Source organism: Podarcis filfolensis (genome assembly GCF_964270895.1).
Source record: "Podarcis filfolensis genome assembly, chromosome: 2".
Classification (NCBI taxonomy): Eukaryota; Metazoa; Chordata; class Lepidosauria; order Squamata; family Lacertidae; genus Podarcis; species Podarcis filfolensis.
This window is the reverse complement of record NC_139605.1, coordinates 17,099,534-17,127,275: the sequence shown is the minus strand read 5'-3', so window position 1 is coordinate 17,127,275 and position 27,742 is coordinate 17,099,534. Positions and strand designations below refer to the sequence as shown.

Here is a 27,742-nt window from a genome sequence, read left to right as displayed (position 1 = left end):
TCGGGGAATGTGGAGGGCATGCAGGGTAAGGTTACCAGACATCCCCGTTTCCCAGGGACAGTCCCCGAATTTACAGATCAGTCCCCTGACAAAATCCATCTATTTAGTAGGAAGTTGAAAAGTGTCCCTGGGAATCAGTAACCCACTAGGGGAGAATGGTTATGTAAGCTTTCAGAATATTTAAAGATAAAGGGACCCCTGACCATTAAGTCCAGTCATGACCGACTCTGGGGTTGCGGTGCTCATCTCGCTTTATTGGCCGAGGGAGCCAGCGTACAGCTTCCGGGTCATGTGGCCAGCATGACTAAGCCACTTCTGGCGAACCAGAGCAGCACACGGAAACACCGTTTACCTTCCCGCTGGAGTGGTACCTATTGATATACTTGCACTTCGAACTGCTAGGTTGGCAGGAGCAGGGACTGAGCAACGGGAGCTCACCCCGTCGTGGGGATTCGAACCACCGACCTTCTGATTGGCAAGTCCTAGGCTCTGTGGTTAACCCACAGCGCCACCCGCGTCAGAATATTTAGAATTAGCCAAATTGACAGACCCCTTCATGGATCACTGCCTTGCCGTGGCGAAGGGGCTTGAATAACTCAGAGAAGCTATGAACTATGCCGAGCAGGGTACCCAAGATGGACAGGTCGTAGTGGAGAGTTTTGACCTAACGTGATCCACCTGGAGCAGGAACCGGCAAGCCACTCCAGTATCCCTGCCAATAAAACTCCATGGACAAAGACAACAGGCATATAAAAGTTATGACGCTGGAAGATGAGCCCCTCAGGTCGGAAGGCGTTCAACATGCTTCTGAGGAAGAGCGGAGGACAAGTACAAGTAGATTCAGAGCTGATGAAGCGGCAGGGCCAAAGCCGAAAGGACGCTCAGTTGTGGATATGCCTGGAAGCGAAAGGAAAGTCCGATGCTGTAAAGAAAAATATTGCATAGGAACCTGGAATGTAAGAACCATGAACCTTGGTAAGTTGGATGTGGTCAAAAATGAGATGGCAAGAATAAATATTGACATCCTGGGCATCAGTGAACTAAAATGGACGGGAATGGGCGAATTCAGTTCGGATGACCATCATATCTACTACTGTGGGCAAGAATCCCGTAAAAGAAATGGAGTGGCCCTCATAGTCAACAAAAGAGTGGCGAAAGCTGTACTGGGATGCAATCTAAAAAATGATAGAATGTTCTCGATACGAATCCAATTAAGACCTTTTAACATCACAGTAATCCAAGTTTATGCACCAACCACTGGTGCTGAAGAAACTGAAATTGACCAATTCTATGAAGACTTACAACACCTTATAGAAATGACACCAAAGAAGGATGTTCTTCTCATTATAGGGGATCGGAATGCTAAAGTAGGGAGTCAAGAGATAAAAGGAACAGCTGGCAAGTTTGGCCATGGAGTTCAAAACAAAGCAGGGCAAAGGCTGATAGAGTTCTGCCAAGAGAACAAGCTGGTCATCACAAACACGCTTTTCCAACAACACAAGAGACGACTCTACACATGGAAATCACCAGATGGGCAGCATCAAAATCAGATTGATTATATTCTCTGCAGCCAAAGATGGAGAAGCTCTATACAGTCAGCAAAAACAAGACCTGGAGCTGACTGGCTCAGATCATCAGCTTCTTATAGCAAAATTCAAGCTTAAACTGAAGAAAGTAGGAAAAACCACTGGGCCGGTAAGATACAATCTAAATCAAATCCCTTATGAATACACAGTGGAAGTGAGGAACAGGTTTAAGGATTTAGATTTGGTGGACAGAGTGCCTGAAGAACTATGGATGCAGGCTCGTAACATTATACAGGAGGCAGCAACTAAAACCATCCCAATGAAAAGGAAATGCAAGAATGCAAAGTGGCTGTCCAACGAGGCCTTACAAATAGCGGGGGAGAGAAGGCAAGCAAAATGCGAGGGAGATAGTGAAAGATACAGGAAATTGAATGCAGATTTCCAAAGAATAGCAAGGAGAGACAAGAAGGCCTTCTTAAACGAGCAATGCAAAGAAATAGAGGAAAACAATAGAATGGGAAAAACCAGAGATCTGTTCAAGAAAATTGGAGATATGAAAGGAACATTTCGTACAAAGATTACCATAATAAAAGACAAAAGTGGAAAGGACCTAACAGAAGCAGAAGACATCAAGAAGAGGTGGCAAGAATACACAGAGGAACTATACCAGAAAGAAATAGATGTCTCGTATAACCCAGGTAGTGTGGTAGCTGACCTTGAGCCAGACATCCTGGAGAGTGAAGGCAAATGGGCCTTAGAAAGCACTGCAAATAACAAGGCCAGTGGAAGTGATGATATTCCAGCTGAACTATTTAAAATTTTAAAAGATGATGCTGTTAAGGTGCTACACTCAATATGCCAGCAAATTTGGAAAACTCAGCAGTGGCCAGAGGATTGGAGAAGATCGGTCTACATCCCAATCCCAAAGAAGGGCAGTGCCAAAGAATGCTCCAACTACCGCACAATTGCACTCATTTCACACGCTAGCAAAGTTATGCTTAAAATTCTACAAGGCAGGCTTAAGCAGTATGTGGACCAAGAACTCCCAGAAGTGCAAGCTGGATTTCGAAGGGGCAGAGGAACCAGAGACCAAATTGCAAACATGCGCTGGATTATGGAGAAAGCTAGAGAGTTCCAGAAAGACATCTACTGCTGCTTCATTGACTATGCAAAAGCCTTTGACTGTGTCGACCACAGCAAACTATGGCAAGTTCTTAAAGAAATGGGAGTGCCTGATCACCTCATCTGTCTCCTGAGAAATCTCTATGTGGAACAAGAAGCTACAGTTAGAACTGGATATGGAACAACTGATTGGTTCAAAATTGGGAAAGGAGTACCGCAAGGCTGTATATTGTCTATTTAACTTATATGCAGAATTCATCATGCGAAAGGCTGGGCTGGATGAATCCCAAGCCGGAATTAAGATCGCCGGAAGAAATATCAACAACCTCAGATATGCAGATGACACAACCTTGATGGCAGAAAGTGAGGAGGAATTAAAGAACCTTTTAATGAGGGTGAAAGAGGAGAGCGCAAAATATGGTCTGAAGCTCAACATCAAAAAAACAAAGATCATGGCCACTGGGCCCATCACCTCCTGGCAAATAGAAGGGGAAGATTTTACTTTCTTGGGCTCCATGATCACTGCAGATGGTGACAGCAGTCATGAAATTAAAAGACGCCTGCTCCTTGGGAGAAAGGTGATGGCAAACCTAGACAGCATCTTAAAAAACAGAGACATCACCTTGCCAACAAAGGTCCATATAGTTAAAACCATGATTTTCCCAGTAGTGATGTATGGAAGTGAGAGCTGGACCATAAAGAAGGCTGATCGCTGAAGAATTGATGCTTTTGAATTATGGTGCTGGAGGAGACTCTTGAGAGTCCCATGGACTGCAAGAAGATCAAACGCATCCATTCTTAAGGAAATCAGCCCTGAGTGGTCACTGGAAGGACAGATCGTGAAGCTGAGGCTCCAATACTTTGGCCACCTCATGAGAAGAGAAGACTCCCTGGGAAAGACCCTGATGTTGGGAAAGATGGAGGGCACAAGGAGAAGGGGACGATAGAGGACGAGATGGTTGGATGGTGTTCTCGAAGCCACAAACATGAGTCTGACCAAACTGCGGGAGGCAGTGGAAGACAGAAGTGCCTGGCGTCCTCTGGTCCATGGGGTCACGAAGAGTCGGACACGACTAAACGACTAAACAACAAAATTGACAGATATAATAAGACAAAAACCAAAAAGTGAAGTGAAAAAGGAAGGGGAGTGCCTAAATGAATACCTTAAAAGCCAAGGTGCAAGGACAGAAATCTGGCTGAGTCTGGAATAAGCTTGTGAAGTGAAAGGACAAGAAAGCGGGATTTATATCTAGATGTTAGGATAGGGATGATAAGGAAAACAGGAAGATACAATGAGAGGTAAAGGAGGTGCTGTGGGATTGGTGGAAGTCATTTTTTTTTTCTTTTTTAGTGTTTATTTATTTGTAAGATTTGGATTTGTTTTTTTATTTGCTAGTTTTTGTGTTTTGTGTATTGTTCTTTTTCTTTTTTGTTGTGTGGAAAATACTAATAAAATTTACTAAAAAAGAAAAAGAAAGAAAGAAAGAAAGAAAGAAAGAAAGAAAGAAAGAAAGGTGTCCTCGGATTCACTGAAAAAAATCTGGTAACCTTAAGCAGGAGGAAGAGAGGGAGAAAGCCTCATTGTGCAAGCAGAAGTCCTTGCACTGGGCTTCCATTGATGGGGCTGTTATAGTGAATATAGTATAAGTTGGTGTTCTTCAGCTGCAGGTCCCTAGACGTTGTTGGACGACAATTCCCATCAATTTAGCCAATGGTCAGTGATGATGGGAACAATTCAGGCAACAACCCAAAATGGAAGAACACCACAGTAAGTGACAGTTTCAAAACTGAAACTCCTCGACATCTCTGTCGATTTCATCCTGTTAAAAGCTTAGAGTGCAGGAGAGAAGGCACGGCAAGCTTTTTTTTTGTTTAATAAAAGTGGGATATTTCTGGAGCAGAACATATGAGGACAGAAAGATCGGAAGGCAGAAAGCTGCAATGGCAGGAACTAGAGAATCCAGGACCAGTTGGAGACGTAGGCGTAGAATATATGGGTGTGTTTGTTTTTTCAGAGAATTGAATGTACTTTGCTAAGTTATTGCTGCCCATGGTGTGCATACTCATCCCACTCTAGGATAAAGGAGATCAAAAAAATCCCAGAGTATCTAATTTTAATTCCTTTGTTTTGTTTTTGTCGGGTTGGTGTTGGTTAAATGTTTAGCTGGAGTTGGTGGTTATTTTAATTTGGGTGTAACTGTAAACTCTTTATTGTTGCTGTTACTGATTTCTATTGATTTATTGGTTTGTTTGTTGCTTGTGTAGGGTATTTTGTTTTTTAATGTTTAATGTTTTGTTGCGTTTCTGTATGTGTTGTAAGCTGCCCAGAGTTGCTGCAGAAACCCGGCCAGATGGGTGGGATATAATTTTTTTAAAAATAAAACATTATCTCACCTAAGATCCAAACATTAAAATGGTAATCAGTGATCCCATGTGTTCAATCCACCTCCAGAAGCGAAGGCTAATCTCTGGAGCGTAGATGTGTTCTATGGTTGGGATAAAAACCAGACTGCCCACAAACGAGAAGTCACTTTCTCTCTGTTAGTGCCATCTAAGAGGACACTGCTGTTGCTCGGGGACCACTGTGGCTGGGCATGGCTCACATCTGGCTCCTTGCATCTTGCGTTTTTCTCTGCTTCGTAGCAGGAGGTAAGCCCAACAACTAATAATAATAATAATAATTAGGGGTACGCATATCCTGATGTTGGGAAAGATTGAGGGCACAAGGAGAAGGGGACGACAGAGGACGAGATGGTTGGACAGAGTTCTCAAAGCTACCAACATGAGTTTGACCAAACTGCGGGAGGCAGTGGAAGACAGGAGTGCCTGGCGTGCTCTGGTCCATGGGGCCATGAAGAGTCAGACACGACTAACAACTAAACAACAACAACAGAAATACCCTTAAACATTTTGTGAATATAAGTTTGGCCTCATTGAGGGGCAGTATTTCAATATGAGTAGGAAAATGAAAGTACCCCTAAACATTTTTTTACAAAAAAGCACTAATTTAATAATAATAATAATAATAATAATAATAATAATAATAATAATAATACATGGGATGACACTGGTCTGGGCATCGTGTCCCACCACCCTTTCCCCCATCCGCCACATACATTTAAAGCATATTTAAAACACATGGCTTCCCCAAAGGGTTCTTGGGATCTGTAATTTACCCCTTACAGTTTTTCGATTCTCCACACCCTTAACAAACTCCAGTTCCCAGGAGTCATTGAGGGAAGCCATGTGTTTCAAATGTATGACCTATAAGTCAAACCCCCAATTTGCTTCTCCCCCTCAAGGTAAATTACAAGGTAATTTATTGTTTTTAATTGTAGAATTAGATCAGATAGCTTTGCCACTTGGTCCCAGGTGATATTGCAATATCTGTGAACAATACAAACATACACTTCCTCAGAATCTTCGCCATCTGCCGCCTTTCTGTAAATCCCCACTTTCATGCAGCCCATGATATCATGAGGACAACTACATATCCAAAACGCTTTTGAACTTGGGAAAGACAAATCGGTGTCAGAACTCAGTTTTCTTAAGGCTACCAGTCGTTTCAATCCTTATTGTAGACAGTTTGTATGGCACTTTGTATTTTATTGTACTGGTATACTGGTATAATTGCTGCACATTGCCTTGGTGATATGAAAACGTTTTAGGAAATAAACAGCAAGTCATCTCAAAGGTTAACTCTGAAGGGGGGGGAGGGAGAATGAGTGCTCTAAGAATATGCAGTTGCTTGGGCATATTGATTACGTATTTGTCTGATATATTGTAATGGTTTGTTTTACGAAGTCCTGAGAATGTTCTAATGTCCATATACACAAAATGAGTTGCTTGTTGGATTATGTTTTGAAATGCTTTAGCATTGGATCGTTAATGCTATTTAACACTGTCTTTGGGAGCCATTGTTACTCATTCCTGAGGAGCTAAAGCAGTTATATATATAAAAAGGTAAAGGACCCCTGGACGGTTAAGTCCAGTCAAAGGCGACTATGGGGTTGCGGCGCTCATCTCGCTTTCAGGCCAAGGGAGCCGGCGTTTGTCCACAGACAGCTTTCCGGGTCATGCAGCCAGCATGACTAAACCGCTTCTGGAGCAATGGGACACCGTGACGGAAACCAGAGCACACGGAAATGCCGTTTACCTTCCCGCCACAGCGGTACCTATTTATCTACTTGCACTAGCGTGCTTTCGAGCTGCTAGGTTGGCAGGAGCTGGGACAGAGCAACGGGAGCTCACCCCGTCGCGGGGATTCGAACTGCCGACCTTCTGATCAGCAAGCCCAGGAGGCTCAGCAGTTTAGACCACAGCGCCACCCGCATCCTCGTTCCAGAGGAGCTAAAGCAGTTATACTACAGCGCCTGTCACACTCCTTGCACACGGCACTATGTCATGACATAGCAATGTGAACAGCACTGTGTCATGACATAGCTCCATTTTCATGAGCATTGCTGCGTTAAGGAGAAAAGGAGGAGGAAGATAATATCTCTTTTCCCTATCCAGCATCTAGATAAACTTGATCTGGAGACACTTGCTAATGTGGATCCTAGGAGCAACCGCATTATTATTTTTAATGCTCTTTCTTAACGACAGATGCTGTTGTCTGCCGACAGTGTGCTACCATGAGGCCATGGATACCATGCATGCCGTTAGGGAGAAGATGCGCTGCCATAAAGAACAGAATGGTCTGCATAATCTTGAAAATCTACAAAGGTAAGGTGTCTTGTCTTCTTGGCAACCTTGACCTTTTCCTTGCAAGCTAGCACTTATTTCAAGGGGAAAGTCATATTGTGTTGGCCTGTGGATTACAATAATAATAATAATAATAATAATAATAATAATAATAATAATAATAAAATTTATACCCCGCCCATCTGGCTGGGCTTCCCCAGCCACTCTGGGTGGCTTTCAACAAAATTTTAAAATACAGTAATGCATCAAACATTAAAAGCTTCCCTAAACAGGGCTGCCTTCAGATGTCTTCTAAAAGTCTGGTAGTTGTTGTTCTCTTTGACATCTGGTGGGAGGGCGTTCCACAGGACGGGTGCCACTACCAAGAAGGCCCTCTACTGGGTTCCCTGTATCTTGGCTTCTCACAGTGAGGGAACCGCCAAAAGGCCCTTGGCGCTGGACCTCAGTGTCCGGGTAGAACGGTGGGGGTGGAGATGCTCCTTCAGATATGAATACAGCTGCCACTGGGGCATCAATCCCCCAGCTGGCCTTAGATAGGTCGGGACTCACAGCTAGGCCTGGTCTACTGACGAACGAAGGTGAGGCACCTACCTTGAGTGGTGGAAGAAGTCCAAGAGGTGGTGCCTGCCTCACCTCTGCCACTCACCCCCCTCCACCGCCAGTAGAGAAGCAGCGGCTAGTGTGTCGTGGGCAGCAGGGCGGGGTGGCAGCACGTTCCTGTTTCACCTCAAGCAGAACATGAATAACAACACGAATCAAAATGCTTTCCTTTCTCCCCGTGCCTCTTCCCACCACCCCAGGTTTCCAGCTGTGGCAGAAGGTCATGGGCTGCACGAATGTGGATGACGACAGGTGTGACCAATGGAATTTTGACAAGCGCACTAACAAACTGTACACATTCTCCTGTTGCGCCGATAAAAATTATTGCACTCAGCAATAATAGATGGCAGTGTTGCGTGTCTTAGTTCTTTGTGTGACGTTGAGAGAAGAATGAAGAGGGGGTCTTTCTTTTTTTTTAAAAGAAGATATTTATTAAGATTTTCCATTTTATACAAACAAAGAACAAAAAGAAAAAATTAAAAAGAAAAAATATTAAAAACACATAAATTTCATAACTTATTTTTCAATAACATATTTCCCTGACCTCCTCATGCCTCCCCTTCTTGTATTCCAGTTCAAATTGTTCATCCAGCAAATCCTTATCTCATAGCATTACAGCTAAAAGCCTTGATTTCTATCCATCTTCTTAAATTATTGTAACTTATACTTTTACTTATATACAAAAAAACACTATTTTTTCATATTCTTTTATACCATTACAGCTGATAACCCCTTAATTTCAATCCAACATCACTCAATATTCCTTAATATTACAATATTTTTGCAAATAGTCTTTAAATTTCTTCCATTCTTCTTCTGCTGATTCTTCTCCCTGGTCACAGATTCTGCCAGTCAATTCTGCCAATCCCATAAAGTCAATCAATTTCGTCTGCCATTCTTCCAGAGTGGGTAGATCTTGCGTCTTCCAATACTTTGCGATGAGTATTCTTGCTGCTGTTGTAGCATGCATAAAGAAAGTTCTATCCTTTTTTAACACCAATTGGCCGACCATGCCCAAGAGAAAGGCCTCTGGTTTCTTCACAAAGGTATATTTAAATACCTTTTTCAATTCATTATAAATCATTTCCCAGAAAGCCTTAATCCTAGGGCACGTCCACCAAAGGTGAAAAAATGTACCTTCATTTTCTTTACATTTCCAACATTTATTATCGGGCAAATGGTAAATTTTTGCAAGCTTGACTGGGGTCATGTACCACCTATATATCATTTTCATAATATTTTCTCTTAAGGCATTACATGCCGTAAATTTCATACCTGTGGTCCACAACTGTTCCCAGTCAGCAAACATAATGTTATGTCCAACATCTTGTGCCCATTTAATCATAGCAGATTTAACCGTTTCATCCTGGGTATTCCATTTCAACAGCAAGTTATACATTCTTGATAGTATCTTAGTTTTGGGTTCTAAAAGTTCTGTTTCTAGTTTGGATTTTTCCACCTGGAAGCCAATTTTCTTGTCCAAATTGTAAGCCTCCATTATCTGAAAATAATGAAGCCAGTCTCGCACTTTATCTTTTAGTTTCTCAAAACTCTGCAATTTCAATTTGTCACCTTCTTGTTCCAAAATCTCCCAATATTTTGGCCACTTGGCCTCCATATTGAGCTTCTTCTGAGCCTTCGCTTCCATCGGTGATAACCACCTTGGGGTTTTATTTTCAAGTAAATCTTTATAGCTTATCCAGACATTAAACAATGCTCTTCTGACAATATGGTTTTTAAATGCTTTATGAGCTTTAACCTTGTCATACCACAGATATGCATGCCACGCGACCAGAAGTCTTTCAGTTAATTAACAGATACCGAAAAACTGAGTGTTTGTTCAGCCGTCAGTCACACCATCTCCCATGGACACTGTGAGGGCCACAAACCTAGGCAGCTTTAAACAAATCCAGCGGCCGCTATTCACCATGGCCACATGCTACTTAAAGGGCCAGAGGCAAATATGAGCTGTTGAGGATCATGAGTGGAAGAATGTTTCTGTGGTCATGTGGGCTGCCTTTAGACCTATGGTTGGCACTTTAAGGAGAAGAATGGCTGGACCTGAGAGGCCTGTGGTCCGATTCGGCAGTGCTCTTCTTTTTATGCTTTTATGCTCTGGGATAGCTCAGTCGGTAGAGCATGAGACTCTTAATCTCTCTTTTTTTTTAAATGAAATATTTATTAAGATTTTTCAAATTCAATACAAAAAAATCAAAAAGAACAAAAAATGCAAAAAAATAAAAATAAAAAGGAAAAATTTAAAATTTATAGTTTCATATTTTCATTACCATATTTCCCAGACTTCCCCACACTTCCCCCTCTTGCATTCCAATTCAAGTTGTTTGTTCAACAAGTTCCTATCCCCAATTTTTAACCTTTTTATATTTAATTCATTTTTTAAAACTTATTTTAACTTATAAACATCAGTATTTGTACCTCAATACACAAATCTTTTTCCTAAAGTCGACCCTAGTTCCATTCCACGAATTTCCCAATTTTCATATTGTTAACCAAAAAGAAAAAAAAAAGACAGATCATAGTTATACACCCTTTGGATTCTCAAACCCCACCACCCCCTTTCCCGGTTTCGATCCCCAACAAATGTCCAGTCTTAATCTTCTGTCAGCCTGGAGATCTCACGTCGAGACTCTTAATCTCAAGGTCATGGGTTTGAGCCTGACGTTGTACAAAATAACCTTGCATTGCAGAGGTTTGGACCAGATGACTCCGTGGTCCCTCCCTTCTATAGCTAAGCATGTGGCCCTTTCTTTATTTGAGATTTCCATTTGCCACCACGGGCAGGGAAACGGGGAGAATGCAAACACTGGGAGCAAAGTCCTCGCTTGGTGTATTGGGTGGCCACGTTGATGTGGAAACTGGAAGAGTAATTCTAGCCCACTTGGAATCTGTGACCCCCCCCTTAAGCCAAGCTGCATCAGGGAATGCGGAAGAATAGGCTGATTTGTGGCGTGACAGACTCCAGCCAATCAATTCTGCCCACAGCCAGTTTCTGCTTCCAACGTGCAGTCACAGTGTGATCTTGGTTCCCTTTAGGGGTTGCAAATTGCAGATGTGCAGACCAGCAAATTAAGCACTGGGTTACCTTGCCCCTGACCTAGGTAAAGGGTAAAGGGACCCCTAACCATTAGGTCCAGTCGCGGACGACTCTGGGGTTGCGGCGCTCATCTCGCTTTATTGGCCGAGGGAGCCGGCGTACAGCTTCTGGGTCATGTGGCCAGCATGACTAAGCTGCTTCTGGCGAACCAGAGCCGCGCACAGAAACACCGTTTACCTTTCCGCCGGAGCGGTACCTATTTATCTACTTGCACTTTGTGCCTTTGAACTGCTAGGTTGGCAGGAGCAGGGACCAAGCAACGGGAGCTCACCCTGTCGGGGGATTCAAACCGCCGACCTTCTGATCGGCAAGCCCTAGGCTCTGTAGTTTAACCCACAGTGCTACCCGCATCCCTTTGCCCCTGACCTACAGTATAGAAAAAAAAGAGAGAGAGACTGTCGCTGAACACATGCCCTTCAATTTAAAAATAGTTGACGGGATTGTGGCACGACCGAGTCCAGTCAACCCATGCTATCTGCAAACAGTTTCCGCTGCCAGCTTGCAGACTAGATTTTCTCAGATGAAACTACTGGAGAAGAAGAGATACATTTAAATGAAGCACAGCGAGACTCTTTACAAACTGGTCCCATTCCTCTACAAGCTATATATTTGGTCTCATGGCCAAAGTAAATGTGATGCTAAACACACATTATTAGAACACCCAGTTTGTCATGGGGTTTGTAGGATCTCATTGGGAATGCAGTGTGCGGGGAAAGGAGGCTTAACCCTTTCCTTCCCCACTGCTGTCCTCCTTACATGCATGCCCCCAATGTTGGTAATAGCACTCTAAGCTGCTTCCCTGAAGGTTTACAGTGTGGGAATAGGCAGTACTCCCGCCCCACGCCTCCACACTTTAAGTAACTTTCTTTAACCAAATAAAACCAAACCAAGTTTCATAAAATGGATCAAATACACCCGGGACAATTATTTTTCTGCACCACCAATTACATCTCAAACAGTATCCAATACATGGCAAATACATCATATATCATCCAATATATCATCCAAAACTGGTTTGAAGGCTGTATTGTGATATTGTGATTTCATCATTTTTGTCCTGGCAATAGCATATCACAAATCAGTGTGCAAGTGCTATGCAAAAAAACACAATGTGGGAAAACCCATGAAGTCAACCAATGTTTCTATCGATTGGTGCAGTGCATCATAAAAGCAGGTGCTGGCAAAAATCAAGATGCAGGAAAAGCCATGAAGCTAGCCAATAATAATAATAATAATAATAATAATTTATTTATACCCCGCTGTCAGGGAACTGCCATCGGAGCCAAGAGTGGAGGTAAGGCTCCCCAACGATGCAGGAGAAGGGACCAGCAGGGAGAGAGAGAACACTTCCTTTGGGGAAGGAAATCGGCGTGACACCAGGAAGAAAGGGGAGCAGGGAAGGACTTTGGAGAGATGGCTCCAAGACTCTTCCGCAGAGACTAGCGGGGAGAGCCCAGGACCTCCGCTGGCCACGCCCACTCTGCGCAGAAGACTTCCACGCAGGGAAGCTAGGCGGAGACTTGGCGTCAAGCAGCTTTTATGTTGGAAGAAGTTCAGGAAACACCCACTGACGGATTCTGCCAGTGACTGACACAGCCACGGAGAAAGGGCTGTCCAGCCAGGGAAAGGTTTAGCCAGACAACGTTGCCTAGAGCAGCAGCCCACTTACGCACGAGCAACCCCAATTCCCTTTACACCCGCCTATCTCTGGGTTTCCCCAGCCACTCTGGGCAGCTCCCAATCGTATATTAAAAACACAATACAGCATTAAACATAAAAAACTTCCCTAAACAGGGTTGCCTTCAAATGTCTTCTAAAAGTCAGATAGTTGTTTATCTCTTTGACATCTGGTGGGAGGCCGATCCACAGGGCAGGCGCCACTACCGAGAAGGCCCTCTGCCTGGTTCCCCGTAACCTCGCTTCTTGCAGTGAGGGAACCACCAGAAGGCCCCTGGCCCTGGATCTCAGTGTCTCTACATAGCTCCATCCATATTTCAGAGATCGTGATAGATTGGTATATCACGATGTTTAGCTGGTAGTTGATAGCTCAGTTGGTAGAGAATGAGACTCTTAATCTCAGGGTCTTAATCTCAGAGTTGTGGGTTTAAACCCCAAACTGGGTGAAAGATTCCTGCATTGCAAGGTGTCAGACTAGATGTCCCTCATGGTCCCTTCCACCTCTATGATTCTATGAAATATACAGTGGTACCTCAGGTTACAGACACTTCAGGTTACAGACGCTTCAGGTTACAGACTCCACTAACCCAGAAATAGTACCTCAGGTTAAGAGCTTTGCTTCAGGATGAGAGCAGAAATCGTGTTCCAGCGGCACCGCGGCAGCGGGAGGCCCCATTAGCTAAAGTGGTACCTCAGGTTAAGAACAGTTTTAGGTTAAGAACGGGCCTCCAGAATGAGTTAAGGTCGTAACCCGAGGTACCACTGTACCGCTTTACTGAAAAAAGCCCTAGTTACCACATTCTGCACAACAGTAAGCACAACAGTAACCACAGTGCTATTTTTCTAGAAAAGGAGATGCTGGAACTCACCATGAACCCCTCCCTTGTTCTCTTATAATGGCAATGGCGCCCACCTGAGAGGTGCTGGAACTGAGTTCCGGAAAGTTCTGGCCGGAAAAAAAAAAGCCCTGACCACAATCGCCTAGATGCGGTGGGGGCCAATATGGATGCACACACTAGCTCTGCCCCCTCCGTCACAATTCTTTACCTTCCAACTCATTGAAAGCAAGCATCTGACCTGGAAGTCTTTTATATCCAGGGATATAAAATGAAAGAACACAGAAGCAAATGATCTGCTCAGTGCTGGAATATAGGAAGCTGCCTTATACTGAGTTAGATCATTGGTTCTGCTATCTCGGTATTCTCTGCACTGAATGACAGGCCGGAATCTCTCTCAACTTTACCTGGAGAAGCTGGAAAATGAACCTAAGGACCTTCTGCAGATGCTCCTTCACGTTTATTCCTCTTTCATGTAAACCCCTTACAGATTTGTTTATTATGTTAAGCAATATATTTTTAAATAAAGAAACAAGTAAAAAAAAAGGAAAGGAAAGATGTACAGTACAGGGTGGGAGAGGAGATGTTGCGTATCATTTTTCAGGAGAAGAACAGCTGGGCGGCCATCTGTCATGGATGCTTTAACTGAGATTCTCGCATTGCAGGGGGTTGGAGTAAACAACAACAACAACAACAACAACAACAACAACAACAACAACAACATTTTATTTTTATCCTGCCCTCCCCAGCCGAAGCCGGGCTCAGAGCGGCTAACAACAGTAAAAAAAACACAGTTTACATAAAATCACAATCAATTAATTGAAATACTGTATTTTTCACCCCATAGGACGCACTTTTTCCCCTCCAAAAATGAAGGGGAAATGTGTGTGCGTCCTATGGGGCGAATGCAGGCTTTCACTGAAGCCTGGAGAGCGAGAGGGGTTGGTGCTCACCGACCCCTCTCACTCTCCAGGCTTCAGGAAGCTATCCGCAAGCCTGGGGAGCCCGCAGGAGTTCCCGCTGGGCTCCCTAGGCTTGCGGATAGCAGCCTGTATCCCAAAACCCAGGGCTTGAGCTCAGCGCACCCCAGGCTTCGGGCTTCGCGCAGCTCTCCGCAAGCCATGGGAGCCTGGCGCGACTTCGCTCCGGGCTCCCATGGCTTGCGGAGAGCTGCCTGTTCTGGGGGCTGGGGTCGGGGGAAGCTCGGGCTTCCCCCGCCCTAGCCCTATGCCTGGGGGGGAAGTAATTCCCCCCTTTATTTCCCCCCCAAAAAACTAGGTGCACCCTATGGGGGGGGAAATACGGGTACATTCTAAAATCAATTCATTCTAAAATCAATTCAGAGTCAAATTAATGGCAACCATTGGGCTAGAGTTCTATGAGGATTACAGAAGGAGAGAGTGTGCCTTGGCCAAAGGCCTGGTGGAACAGCTCTGTCTATCAGGCCCTGCAGAAAGATGTCAAGTCCCGCAGGGCCCTAGTCTCTTGTGACAGAGCGTTCCACCAGATCGAGGCCACGACCGAAAAAGCCATGGCTCTGGTTGAGGCCAGCCTAACCTCCCTGTGGCCTGGGATCTCCAAGATGTTTTTATTTGAAGACCATAAGATCCTCCGTGGGACATACCAGGAGAGGCAGTCCCGTAGGTACGAGGGTCCTAGATGACCCATGGGGGTCCCTTAAAACTCTACAGTTCTATGATTCTATGATTTGGGGAGAGCAAAATCAGAAGGCAGAATGTCGCAATGCCAGCATCCATAGCATCCAGGACAGGTTGGACATGTAGGCAAAGAAAATATGAGCGTATTTGATCTTGTTCAGAGAACTGAATGTACCCTCACCCCACTCTATGATAAGGGAGCTCCAAGACTCCCAGAGTAATGTGTGCCAGCCGGTTTGTGTGCACATGCTGTGATCTCGACTACGATTCAAACATTCAAAAGGTTGTCTGTGATCTCAAGGCCCACCTGTCACCTTTCAACCCACCTTCAGAAGTGAGGGCTAATCTCTGGAGAATAGATGTGTTCTGTTATCGGGATAAAAACCAGTTTGCCCACAAATGAGAAGTCGCTTTCTCTCTGTTGGCGCCAACAGGACAGGGCTTCTACTTGAGGACCGCCGAAAGCTAGCCATGGCTCGGATTGGGCTACTTGCTTCCTGTTCTTCCTCTGCTTCCTAGCAGGAGGTAAGCCCAACCAATGTTGTGGCTCTGTAAGGGTTAACCGATACCTGTTTTAAACGCTTTTCCATGGCTTATATTGTACCGTTTTATGTTGTGTTCCGGTAAACTGGTTTGATGTATTTTTTAATGACATAATGGGATATAAGTATTTTTATATTTAAATAATAAATTAGAGGTAAAGAACCCCTGGACGGTTAAGTCCAGTCAAAGGTGACTATGGGGTTGCGGCGCTCATTTTGTTTTCAGGCCGAGGAAGCCGGCGTTTGTCCACAGACAGCTTTCTGGGTCATGTGGCCAGCAGGACTAAACCTCTTCTGGCACAACGGAACACTGTGATGGAAACCAGAGTGCACGGAAATGCCGTTTACCTTCCTGCCACAGCAGTACCTATTTATCTACTTGCACTGGAGTGCTTTCGAACTGCTAGGTTGGCAGGAGCTGGGACAGAGGAATGGGAGCTCACTCCATTGCAGGGATTCGAACCACCAACCTTCCAGTTGGCAAGCCCAAGAGGCTCAGTGGTTTAGACCACAGCGCCACCCGCGTCCCTGGTAATGCTGGTCCTCATTTTCAGTGTTGGAGATAGTATGCCCCTGGATACCTGTTTGCTAGGAGTCACAGGTAGGGAGAAAGCCAACACTCTCTGATCCTGCTTGGGGGCTTGCCATAGGCATCCCATAGGCCACTGTGAGAAAAGGATGGTTCTTTGGATAGAAACATGGAAGGACAGCTCAGTTGGTTAGAGCGTGGTGCTGATAACACCAAGGTCGCAGGTTTGATCCCCTTAAGGGGCATTTGCACATTCCTGCACTGCAGGGGGTTGGACTAGATCAGGCATCCCCAACCTGCAACCCTCCAGATGTTTTGGCCTACAACTCCCATGATTCCTTGCTAACAGGACCAGTGGTCAGGGGTGATGGGAATTGTAGTCCAAAACATCTGGAGGGCCGAAGGTTGGGGATGCCTGGACTAGATGATCCTCAGGGTCCTTTCCAACTCTACGATTCTGTGACTTTTTCTCTTCTCAATTAAGATGGGAAATCAATAGGAAATGTGTCTGGAAGGGAAGGGAATAGGGTATGAACTAATGAACATGCAAGAAGTAAGTAATTATGGATTATTATTACCTTACTAAGGGAACTTCTTGGAGATAAAACTGAATACACTGGGCCGGAGGAAGAATATTCTGAGTCTCTAGTGATAACAACAATTGAAGAGCACCTTTTGGACCTTTTGCGTGGAAAGGAAAATGAACAAATTTGGAGACTGAAGATTGAGGAAGCACCGCCTAACAGATTGAGGAATACCTGGACCTTGTCTTGGAGTGAACATTCTGAATGCTTTGAACAATCTGAATATACATAATGGACCGATGGAGAATCGGAAGTCATTTCTATCTCTTTACCTTATGCCTCTTTCTGTCTCTCCTTTTTATTATATTTAGCATTTGTGCTTTTTGTTTTTGGTTGATTTCATTTTTGTTTAAGTTGTATTTCGTTTTCTGATGTCCTCTACTCTGAGTTGAGGAGGATACTCACAGGAAGGTCATGGAGGACTGACGAAGGACCTTGCGTGAGAGGCAGGGAAGGGAAGAACTCCCAGGGTGGGAGGCTGGGAGAAGCAATGGAAGCTCCCAGGTGAGAGCTGGGAGGCTCCACACCCTTTTGTGCGAGATAAGGGTCAAGATCTACTAATACAGAACTCTCTCTTTTCCCTCCTCTTTTCTCTCTTTGTTTTCTCTTTCTTTCTTTCTTTTCTCTATTTTAATTTAGATTTATTTGTTTTATTGTATTATATGCTGAAAACGTTCAATAAAAATTCAGATTTTTTAATTTTTTAAAGTTACATGTTGTTTGCAGTAAGGAATCCCTCCGTCCACACAAATGCTGGGCCAAAACCTCTTCCCCAACCCCCTGCTTCCAAAAATAGTCTCCTGCGAAAAAGAGGGGCTATTTGTTTTTGTTTTATGCTTTTGGGGTGGGGTGGGGTTTGGATGAATTTATTTGACATTTTCCAGAGCAGTAAAGGTAAAGGGACCCCTGACCATTAGGTCCAGTCGTGACCGACTCTGGGGTTGCGTGCTCATCTCCCTCTACAGGCCAAGGGAGCTGGCGTTTGTCCGCAGACAGCTTCCGGGTCATGTGGGCAGCATGACTAAGCCGCTTCTGGCGAACCAGAGCAGCGCACAGAAACACCGTTTACCTTCTCGCGGGAGCGGTACCTATTTATCTACTTGCACTTTGATGTGCTTTTGAACTGCTAGGTTGGCAGGAGCAGGAACTGATCAACGGGAGCTCACCCCATTGCGGGGATTCGAACCACCGACCTTCTGATTGGCAAGTCGTAGGCTCTGTGGTTTAACCCACAGCGCCATCCACCTCCCATTTCCAGAGCAGAGTTCCAGTCAAATCAAACTTGTTGAAGATGAGCCTGCCTGTTGTTTTATAAATGTCCTTAAATAGGTTTGTGTTTTTCAGGGAGAACCAGACACCCAAATATTTTATTTTCTTTACCACTGTTATTTCCGTTTTGCTTTGCAACTGATCCCCCCTTTGTTCCCCACTGTCAGAGCTGCCCGAGGTCCCAGCTCACAAAGGACCAACGCCGCTTCGTTGTTAAGTACGAAAGTCTTTATTGAAGTTCAGTTTCACTTCCAGAGCCACAGCGTGCAGCTCTACGTCTCAAACTCTAGATCGCTGATGCACCGTCTGAATCTCCTCCCCCCAGACACCAGTTTAAGACTCTAGCCTTGCTCCACCTCTTCCTCTGTTCTTTCCGCCTCTGGTTCCGCCTGTCCGTCGGGGTCTTGCCCTTTCTAGACTCTTCTGACGCTGAATCCCCTGAGCCTTTCCCCTCCCTCCGGCGGGCTTTAGGAGCTGGTTCCCAATCCGGGTCTCCTGCTGTCCCCCGTGCCTGTACATTTGAACTTGGCGCGCGCGCCCAGCCAGTAACTTTCCTCCTGACCGTTTCACTGCTGCTGTCACTGCTTCCCCCTTCAGGGAGGCTAGCTGCAACTGACCTCCCCTCCGTTCCCCCACTCTCCGATGGAGGCGTGGTCAGCCCTGACTCATCTTCTCTCCCCGCTGGAGGAGACGCTGGTCCTGACACATGTGACTCTTCCCCCCCACTGCGCTCTGGTGGGAAAACTGGTCCTGATCCCCCGCTGCTGCTTTGGGGTTCCCCGCTGGCTCCTTGTTTCTGGTGCGTCCCCCCTGGGACCCCCCTTGCCCTGACCATCGGCGCCCCCTTCTGGGAATCTTCTGATTTGCTGGAGAAGCTCATGGAATCTCTCGGGTCACTGTCATACTCCCCTACGCTGCCCTCGGATTCTTCCCCTTCGCTCTCCAATTCCTCTCTCCCCTGTGCTCCTGCTCCCGAGCCCCTGACACCCGTTCATATATTTTACCATCGTTTTTGTTTTATTCTTGTTAATTTTCAGTCCTGCCAACAAACCAAATTCTTAATTACTTTTAATGCTTCCGCTGTCAAGATTTATGGTTCCTGTAATGTCAAAACTATATCGTCAGCGAAGGCTTTGACCTTGTATTCTTTTTCTCTACACTTCATCCCTGTAATTCTTTTTGTCTCTCTTATATTTTGAAGTAATGCTTCCAGTATTTGTTTTTGTTTTATGCTTTCCGGGGGGGTTTGGATGAATTCATTTGACATTTTCCAGAGCAGAGTTTCAGTCAAATCAAACTCCTTGAAGATGGGCCTGCCTGGCAAGCTGTTGTGTTCCGTCATGGAAGGAAGTCAAGATACAGGTATGAAAAACATATGCATTGCAGGGTGTTGGACTAGATGACCCTCGGGATCCATTCCAACTCTACCATTCTATGAAAACAGCAGCATCCAGATGCAAAAAAGAATGATCAGCAGACTTGGGGGGGGGGGGGCCCGGACTCTATGATTTGCAGCACTACCAAAACAAACCCTTTAAAAAAATCCAAATAGGGATTTCCTTCCTTCTTTTTCTTTTAAGAATGGGGCAGACCCACTGGTGTCCATTATTAAGGACAGTCAGTCCTATATTATGAATAAACAAGAAAGCAAATACATACCAGCAGTTGCCAGTCTCAGAAGAGCCAAGATTTAGGGAGTGGGAGGATATTTTGATATTTCACTTGGGAGGGTCTTACATTCCATAGACCAGCAATGATCTTTTGGCTCATCGCCAAGAGAACATGTTGATCTTTGGAGTGTAGGTGTAGATTTTTAAAAAAATAAACAACAACAATCACAACAACCACCAAGCAGTAGTTTAATTCAGTCTGTCAAATGGGGAACATACTCTTCCTCAGGGCTCGGGGGCCAGTCATGTTCCGGCTATGGCTGCTTGTAGTCTATGTTTTCCTCTGCCTCATACCAGAAGACCTGTCAAAAGGTAAGGTGACGTCTGCCGGCCAGTGACATGTTCTATTACTCCCCCCTCCACTTTCTTGTCTCTTCTTAAAAAGTGACAAATCCCCAAGCTGCTTTCTGAATTTGGAAGATAATTTGCAAGAGCGATGTTAAGTTTCTGCAGAGACATTTTCAGGGGAGGGGGGAAAAAACTAGCTGAGAAAAGGTTCGCTGCCTTTGGAGAGCACACACATATTGGGATGTCAGAAGAGGAAAAGGGAGTAGAAATTGCTCCAGTCCAGGTGTTCATCTGTGGTCAGGAATTGAAATCAGATAAGCAAATATGATCCGTATTATTTCTCACTGTTGCATTTTTATGTTTGCAAACAGCACATGATTGTTCTCTTACATTGTTTTGGTATTTTCTTTGCCATTGAAATGAATGTATGTTGCGAAAATGGTTCCGCAATTTATGTAGCTTGCTTTGAATAGCGGAGAGTGAGATGACTAACACAGCACTTGGCAGAAACCAAACCACAGTACAACGGAAACAGCACTGGTTGTGGTGAGTATGGGTTGGAATGCAAACTGCTGCCATTTTACACCCCTACAGACCTATGCTCCATGGAGGCGAAGGCGGCTCACTGTTAGCATGATGTTGATTAACTTTCAATGTACTTGTTGTGGTGATGTGTGCAAGAGGTGGAGGGGCTTGCAGATTGCGTGGGAATCTAAAAAAATATACATCTCTCTGTGCTCAGAGGCACATTGATGTCCTATTCCCCCTGAGGTTCGTTTTAGTAAAAGTCATTGTGGCATGATTAGAAAGGTTTTGCCCAATATTATCCTGAAACAATTAGCTTTATTCAACCAAACTGGATGCCTGCTACCTAAGTCCATGGCAATTATGTGCTTTTATGGGGAAATATCAAGTCATGCTTTGAGGGAACAGTGTCCCTTTTTTTGTGTGTGTGTGGGGGAACATCCCCTTAGGTTGGGATCACCAAAGTTACAGGTGACAATAGCTTCCAATTCTTAAAACACAATTTTTGAAAATGTACCCAAGGAAAAAAAGTGTCCCTCTACCCTGGTGATAGTCCAAGAGAGTTATTCCAGTATGTTTCTGAGCACAATTCAAAGTTTTGGTGCTGACCTTTTTAAAGCCCTAAACGGCCTCGGCCCAGTATACCTGAAGGAGTGTCTCCACCCCAATTGTTCTGCCTGGACACTGAGGTCCAGCTCCGAGGGCTTCTGGTGGTTCCCTCACTGCGAGAAGTGAGGTTACAGGGAACCAGGTGGAGGGCCTTCTTGGTAGTGGCGCCTGCCCTGTGGAACGCCCTCCCACCAGATGTCACGGCAATAAACAATTATCTGACTTTTAGAAGACATCTGAAGGCAGCCCTGTTTAGGGAAGTTTTTAATGTTTGATGTTGTTGCTTTTTTATTATTGTTATTGGGAGCTGCACAGAGTGGCTGGGGCAACCCAGCCAGATGGGTGGGGTATGTATGTATGTATGTATGTATGTATGTATAAATAAATAAATAAATAAATAAATAAATAAATATTATTATCATCATTATTCCATGGTCAGTTTGAAGCTGCAATTCTGGTAGCAAGCCCCACCGAACTCTACAGGACTTGCTTCTGAGTATACACATATAGAACCCTTCCTACGTACTCCTCAGGCAGTACTATAAAAAAGATAAAATTGGTGCGGTGAGCATTCAAGGTAAGAACAATGCGTTTAGGCAGGGAGACGCTGCAATAAAATATGTCTCTGTCTCTTTAACAGCAGATGGCTTGGTCTGCCGGCAGTGTCTCTCTATGTGGCCAATGTCACCGTGCATTCCATTTAAAAATTTCTGCCAAGTCCGTGGTGGTGCCTGCTTCACCCTGAAAGTCTTGGGGGGTAAGGAGCCTTTCTGGAGGTCGTGCATTCTCTAAGCGCCACCCTTTTATAGAATTGGCTGTGTTGGACGCAGGACAGCATTCTGCTCCCAGGCGTCCCTTGAACTATGCTGTCTCAAAGAGCTGGAATTGAAAGCAAGCCTCACATGGATCTCATTGGATGAGATCCAGGTGGAGTCCACCCACTGAGGTCACTGAACTTAATTTCAGTGGGTCTACACTGAGTATGAGTTGCCTGGATATCACCAAATATTTTTATGCCAACCTGGTAAGGCAGGCCGTTTTCAAAATTATGCACATCCCAATATAATTCCTCTCCACACTGGAGAGCCAGTGTGGTGTAGTGGTTAAGAGCAGTGGACTTGTAATCTGGTGAACCGGGTTCGCTTTCCTGCTCCTCCACATGCAGCTGCTGGGTGACCTTGGGCCAGTCACACTTCTCTGAAGTCTCTCAGCCTCACTCACCTCACAGAGTGTTTGTTGCAGGGGAGGAAGGGAAAGGAAATTGTTAGCCGTTTTGAGACTCCTTAAGGGGAGTGAAAGGTGGGATATCAAGTCCAAACTCTTCTTTTTTATTGTTGTCTTTATACCAATCACCAGTGAAGATGTTATTGGTTATTTTGTATATTCAGTCTTATGTTGTTGTTTTTTTATGATATTTATTCAAAATTTCATCAATACATAAACAAAAACAAAAAAAACAGAAAAATACAGCAAAAAATAAAACCAAAAGAAAAAACCAAAAAAGAAAAAAGAAAAATACAAATCTCAGATTACAACTTTTCATTTGCTTATTTCTTGAACATCCTCACACCTCCCTTTTTGTATTCTAGTTTGATTCATTATTCCAGCAAATTCTTCCCATGTTTCTCGATTTTAATTTAAATGATTAATCTTCACAATCTATCTTATTTATTAATTCAACATAACCTTTCCATCTTTTAATTTAATCTGTTATTCAATTTACCTTAATCTCTTTAACCTTGTCTTATCTTAAAAATCTTAAAATTTCAAAGTTTACATCATATTCATTCATATCTCCTTAAATCATTTCTGCTAAAGCCAATTTAGTTCCTTTCCAGCATATTCCCTGATATTTCATTAATGTTGCACTAATTCCAAAATTAACAAAAGAATTTCCCTTGATATCTCTAATTTTTATCCAACGTCCCTTCTTCCTGGTTTCGGGTCATGTCAGACCTTTCTGTCCATTACATCCAGTCCATCAATCTGGTGTTCTTATGTCCGAGGCCCTTAAGTCTCTTCTAGGCCCCTTCTGCACATTTTCTTGTCCTTGTTTGTGCTTACGCACTTCTTTGTCTATTGTTGGTTTCTTGGGGAGTGGGTCTCCGGAGGGTTCCATCCGGTAATAATTTCCATTTTCCTTCGTCAGACTGGCCCCTTCCCCCCAGTCCCACTCCCCGTTGTCATCTTTGTAATTCAAAAAGTATTTATCCAAAAGATAGTTGTTCACCTGTTTCATAGTCCCACTAGAGTTAAGAACTTCCTTGACTTCAAACACTTCCCAGCACTCTCCAAGTTCAATCTTCCAACGCAGTGGCTTTTGTTCCTGCAGGACTTTGGATCTCTCCATTTGTGTTGTTTGAGGAGTAATCACTGCCTCTTCCTTCTTCATCTGCCCTTGGACTTGCCTTGTCAAACCAGATTCTTGAATTGGTCGCTGTATAACTTCTTTATCCTTATTCCATGTTAAATCATATTCACTGGCCACAGCACTCAACAAGTCCAATTTTTCATGCATCAAGTTCATTTTCTCATGCAGCTGCTCCAGCAAGGCGTTTGTCATGCCAAGGGCAGACACCAAACCTTCCTTCCAACACATTTCTGTTCAAGGTCAAACGGCTGGTCCCACGATCCAAATCTCGCAGCTGTAGAATCCAAGTAAACTGCAACAACAAACTGACAGGCTCCCTCTAGGGGACACAATTTCTATTTATATCCACTTTTAAAATGTATCCAACAAAGGAGATTACTTTCGATTTCAAATCCTTTCGATTTTCAGATACTTTGTATCTTTAAAATACAGAAATGCAGAAGGTAGCGTTGAAGTTAATTTGTTTCTCTTCTTCTTTTTTTTAACTATCTGTCAAAGTACTCCACTTTCAATCAATGGATGTCTCAAACAATTTCTGTCCCCACACCCCGTCCCCAAGTTTGGGACGATGGAAACTTAAATTCCTTTACTCTCCTCCTGCAGGATTAAACAGTCAAATCCCCCCCCCCTTTTCTCCTGCTTCCAAGGGGGTTTTATTGGTTATGGATGCAGGAAATTTCCAACTTTAAAGCAGTTTTCCAGGCTATTAGGTTGCAAGGTCTTTGCTTCAGTCTATATACAAAAAGCGGAAGGCGGACTTCCTGTTTAAACCTTCCCGCTTGTGCCTAATTCATAAATTTTGCAAATTTCTTGATCCAATTCTCCGTTTTTATTCACGGGTACTTGATTTAGAGTCCAAATGTCATCAGGAAAAAGTCAGCGCTATCCGTCGATGGCTGTGCGGCTTCCCTCCATGGAAATAGCGATCGGTTCGCAGCACTGCGCTGCTCACCCCACTTCACTCCGGAGCCCCGAAAAGGGGTTTCCTCGTGAGTAGGGGAGGCGCTCTTGGTGCTCTGCCGAACCCCACGTTCCCAGGCTTCTCTGCCTGGGATTTCTAGCGGGCCCCCGCCTTCGCCGCGGCGGGAAGACCCAATTTCCACGGAGCCTGTTCCTCCGATCGGAGGAACTCCACCATTCGTCGTTGGCGCTAACCCGGAAGTCTGTATATTCAGTCTTATGGTTTCTTGGCACTAACACTGGATGGTGTTGCTGTTTTTCAAAGCAGCTTTGATGGCTAACAATTCATTTCCTCCAGTTCCATAGTTAATTTGTGTCCTTTCATGTAGGCTCCTGTCTCTTTTGTAAAACTGTAATATGCCTTACATTGATGGTATAGTACAACTTATTACATTCTCTAGAAAGGAATTGCGATAGTCCTTGGGGGGGGGGAAGGTTTATATGACACACACGACAACATATTTATGCTAAGTAAGCTGCACATTGTGGTGTTACGTTGGTCACAATAAATGTTGCAGGTAAAACATATTTCAGGTAACATCTCGTCACATTTTCTTAATGCTAAGAACCTCAAAGAAGAGATTAAAATTAAAAAATATAGATTTTTTTCTTCATTTGTTGTGTGCGGGGGGGGGGGGAGGAGGTGTTTTTGTGACCAATGCAACATGCTCACCCAACTAAGCTCATCCAATTTTATTCCTAACATAAAAATTATTGTCAGTTCACTAAATGCAAAACCAAAACTTTCAGTACAGTAAAGGGTCATTAAACTATTGTCTATTTCCTTGGAGAGGTCTTTAACTAATCTTTAGAAAAGAAGCAGAGAGATTCTGAGTCATCTTGTATGTCATGCTCCTGGTTGCTTTACTCACGTGTAAAATGCCATTTCGAAAAGCTGTTGGCAGATAAGGAAAATTTGGAAAGTTATCTTTAAAATAATGCAGAACATGTTAACTCTATATGAAAAAAATGGGTTTGTAGGCGGACATTTTCTTGGAATTTCCCTAATACAAACTCTTTTTCTCTTTTCCCAATTCCAGAAAAGCGGTTGGAGAAACTTATGCTAGGTTGTGAAGAGGATGCAAAGCACAAATGTGGAAGTCAGTGGAGGCACCCAAAAACTGATTTCCGTTACATATTTAGCTGCTGCTCTAATAAAGACAACTGCAATTGGAAACCCTGGATCCGTCCATGGTAACCCCTTTCTCTGGAATTGCCATAAAAGTTCATTCCATTTTCATGGAGTAATCAGGCAACTTCATTGTCAGCTCACTGTATTCCAGAGTTTTCTGTGTTCTCCTCCCATTCCCCCTCCCCATTTTGTTTGCCACCCTAGAATGCAGTTACAGCACCAGCCTGCCCAGTGTGTTAAGGCAAAGCACTATCGATGGTGTTTCTGGGTCACTGTGCCTTTAATCAAAAGCTTCCTGTTTTCAGGTTGTGGCCCTCTTCTTCCTTTCCTTTCGGTGCTGCTGGGAGACTAATGATGAATGGTTCCTCCACATTTAGCTGGCAATACCTAAACCACTTACCTAGGAGTAAGAATCCCTGAAATAAATGGGATTGTGGCGTTTGCCCTCCTAGGTGTGTGACATCATACTGGGTTCATAAGGCAGCGGGGAAGTGAGCACAGTGGTGGCACAGGGATAAATAGACCGTTAAACGTCCGGGGACCCTGTGTGATCGCCACAAAAGTGGTGTCAGCGGTGGGATTCGAACCCATGCCCCCGAAGAGACTGGAGCCTTTTGTGGCGATCACACAGGGTCCCTGGACGTTTAACGGCCTATTGATCCCTGTGCCACCACTGTGTTCACTTCCCCGCTGCCAGCAAGCCATTACTCTCGGGTACACACTGAGTCCAGACAGTTGTTAAAATTGAAGCAAATAAACAAGTTTATTTTATAAGTATTAACAAGTTTATGGTTTCTCAGAATATTCTTGTCAGTTTCTTTACTTTCTTTACCGGCCTATACCTTCCTAATGCCTTCTGACTGATTATATCAACTGTTTGACTGACTCCTCTTAACCGATTCTCTCACTCTCCCACATCAGACTAGCCCAACCCACAGACTTATCCTCTCCGTCTCTTCTCTAACTCCAGACTGACTTCTCAACAACTCTAACCCCTCCCCTTGGGTTCCTATTGGTTAGTCATTTTACAATTAGTTAACCCTTTCTTTATGAACCCAGTATGATGTCACACACCTAGGAGGGCAAACGCCACAGGGATGTACTTCTGTGTGGACTTGTATAGGATTGTGTTGTTCATCGGCCTCTGATCCCTGTGACAGCGTAGCAGAGGCACTTGACTAAAGCAGGCAAAAGAGAGAAAGTCCTACTGAACAAACCAGTATACAACTGGTATATGCTTGGGGGCTAGTGTAGGGAGGAGATGGACCTTTAAAGCCCTAAACAGCCTCGGTCCTGTATACCTGAAGGAGCGTCTCCACCCCCATTGTTCAGCCCAGACACTGAGATCCAGCGCCGAGGGCCTTCTGGCAGTTCCCTCATTGCAAGAAATGAGGTTACAGGGAACCAGACAGAGGGCCTTCTCGGTAGTGGCGCCCACCCTGTGGAACACACTCCCATCAGATGTGAAGGAAATGAACAGCTATCCTATCTTTAAAAGACATCTGAAGGCAGCCCTGTTCAGGGAAGTTTTTAATATTTAACGCTGTATTGTTTTTAACACATGATTGGGAGCCGCCCAGAGTGGCTGGGGAAACTCAGCCCGATGAGCGGGGTATAAATAAATTATTATTATTATTATTATTATTATTATTATTATTATTATTGATCTTGCTGCTTTTCACTGCCTTTAAAAAAACAAAAAACAAAACCCAGTGCGCATTGGTGTCTTTACAGGAAGAACTTTGACAATGAAGAAATAAGCCAGTTTGAAAAGCTGAAAAGCACGGAGGCGCCTGCGACAACATCGAAGGGACCAATTCAGAATTTGGATGGCAGCAGTGCCGCCATTTAAAGTCGCCTTGCGTTGATGTTAGAAACTGGTGATTCTGAAATCCAGAATGATTCCTGCAGTTCAGTGGCGTGTCTCGGAAGCAAAACATCCTCGGCTTAAGAAATGAAAGGAAACTAATGTTTAATAAAACAATCAATAGGCGTAATGACATTAGATGTGTGTGTGTTTCTTGC

The 27,742-nt window shown here is 44.3% G+C and overlaps 1 protein-coding gene and 1 long non-coding RNA gene across 4 annotated transcripts; both read left to right on the top strand.

The window, feature by feature from the left end:
- The first annotated feature begins 4,717 nt into the window (after positions 1 to 4,717).
- On the top strand, positions 4,718 to 8,301 carry LOC310757368. Its single transcript, XR_014545113.1, has 3 exons — positions 4,718 to 5,297; positions 7,254 to 7,373; positions 8,153 to 8,301. It is a non-coding gene; the product is annotated as an uncharacterized lncRNA (long non-coding RNA).
- Positions 8,302 to 19,240: 10,939 nt separating this feature from the next.
- LOC310753310 (uncharacterized protein) lies at positions 19,241 to 27,714 on the top strand. 3 transcript variants are annotated; one of them, XM_083594459.1, is made up of 5 exons: positions 19,241 to 19,524; positions 20,062 to 20,144; positions 21,895 to 22,011; positions 25,626 to 25,779; positions 27,452 to 27,714. In XM_083594459.1, the coding sequence occupies exons 2-5, from the start codon at positions 20,078 to 20,080 to the stop codon at positions 27,567 to 27,569; spliced, it is 456 nt and encodes a 151-aa protein (XP_083450585.1). In that variant the 5' UTR covers positions 19,241 to 19,524; positions 20,062 to 20,077; the 3' UTR covers positions 27,570 to 27,714. The 3 variants fall into 3 exon arrangements, with proteins under 3 accessions (XP_083450585.1, XP_083450584.1, XP_083450583.1); XM_083594458.1 differs by lacking the exon at positions 19,241 to 19,524 and having other exon boundaries at positions 19,694 to 20,144; positions 21,898 to 22,011; XM_083594457.1 differs by lacking the exon at positions 19,241 to 19,524 and having other exon boundaries at positions 19,696 to 20,144.
- Positions 27,715 to 27,742: the final 28 nt, after the last annotated feature.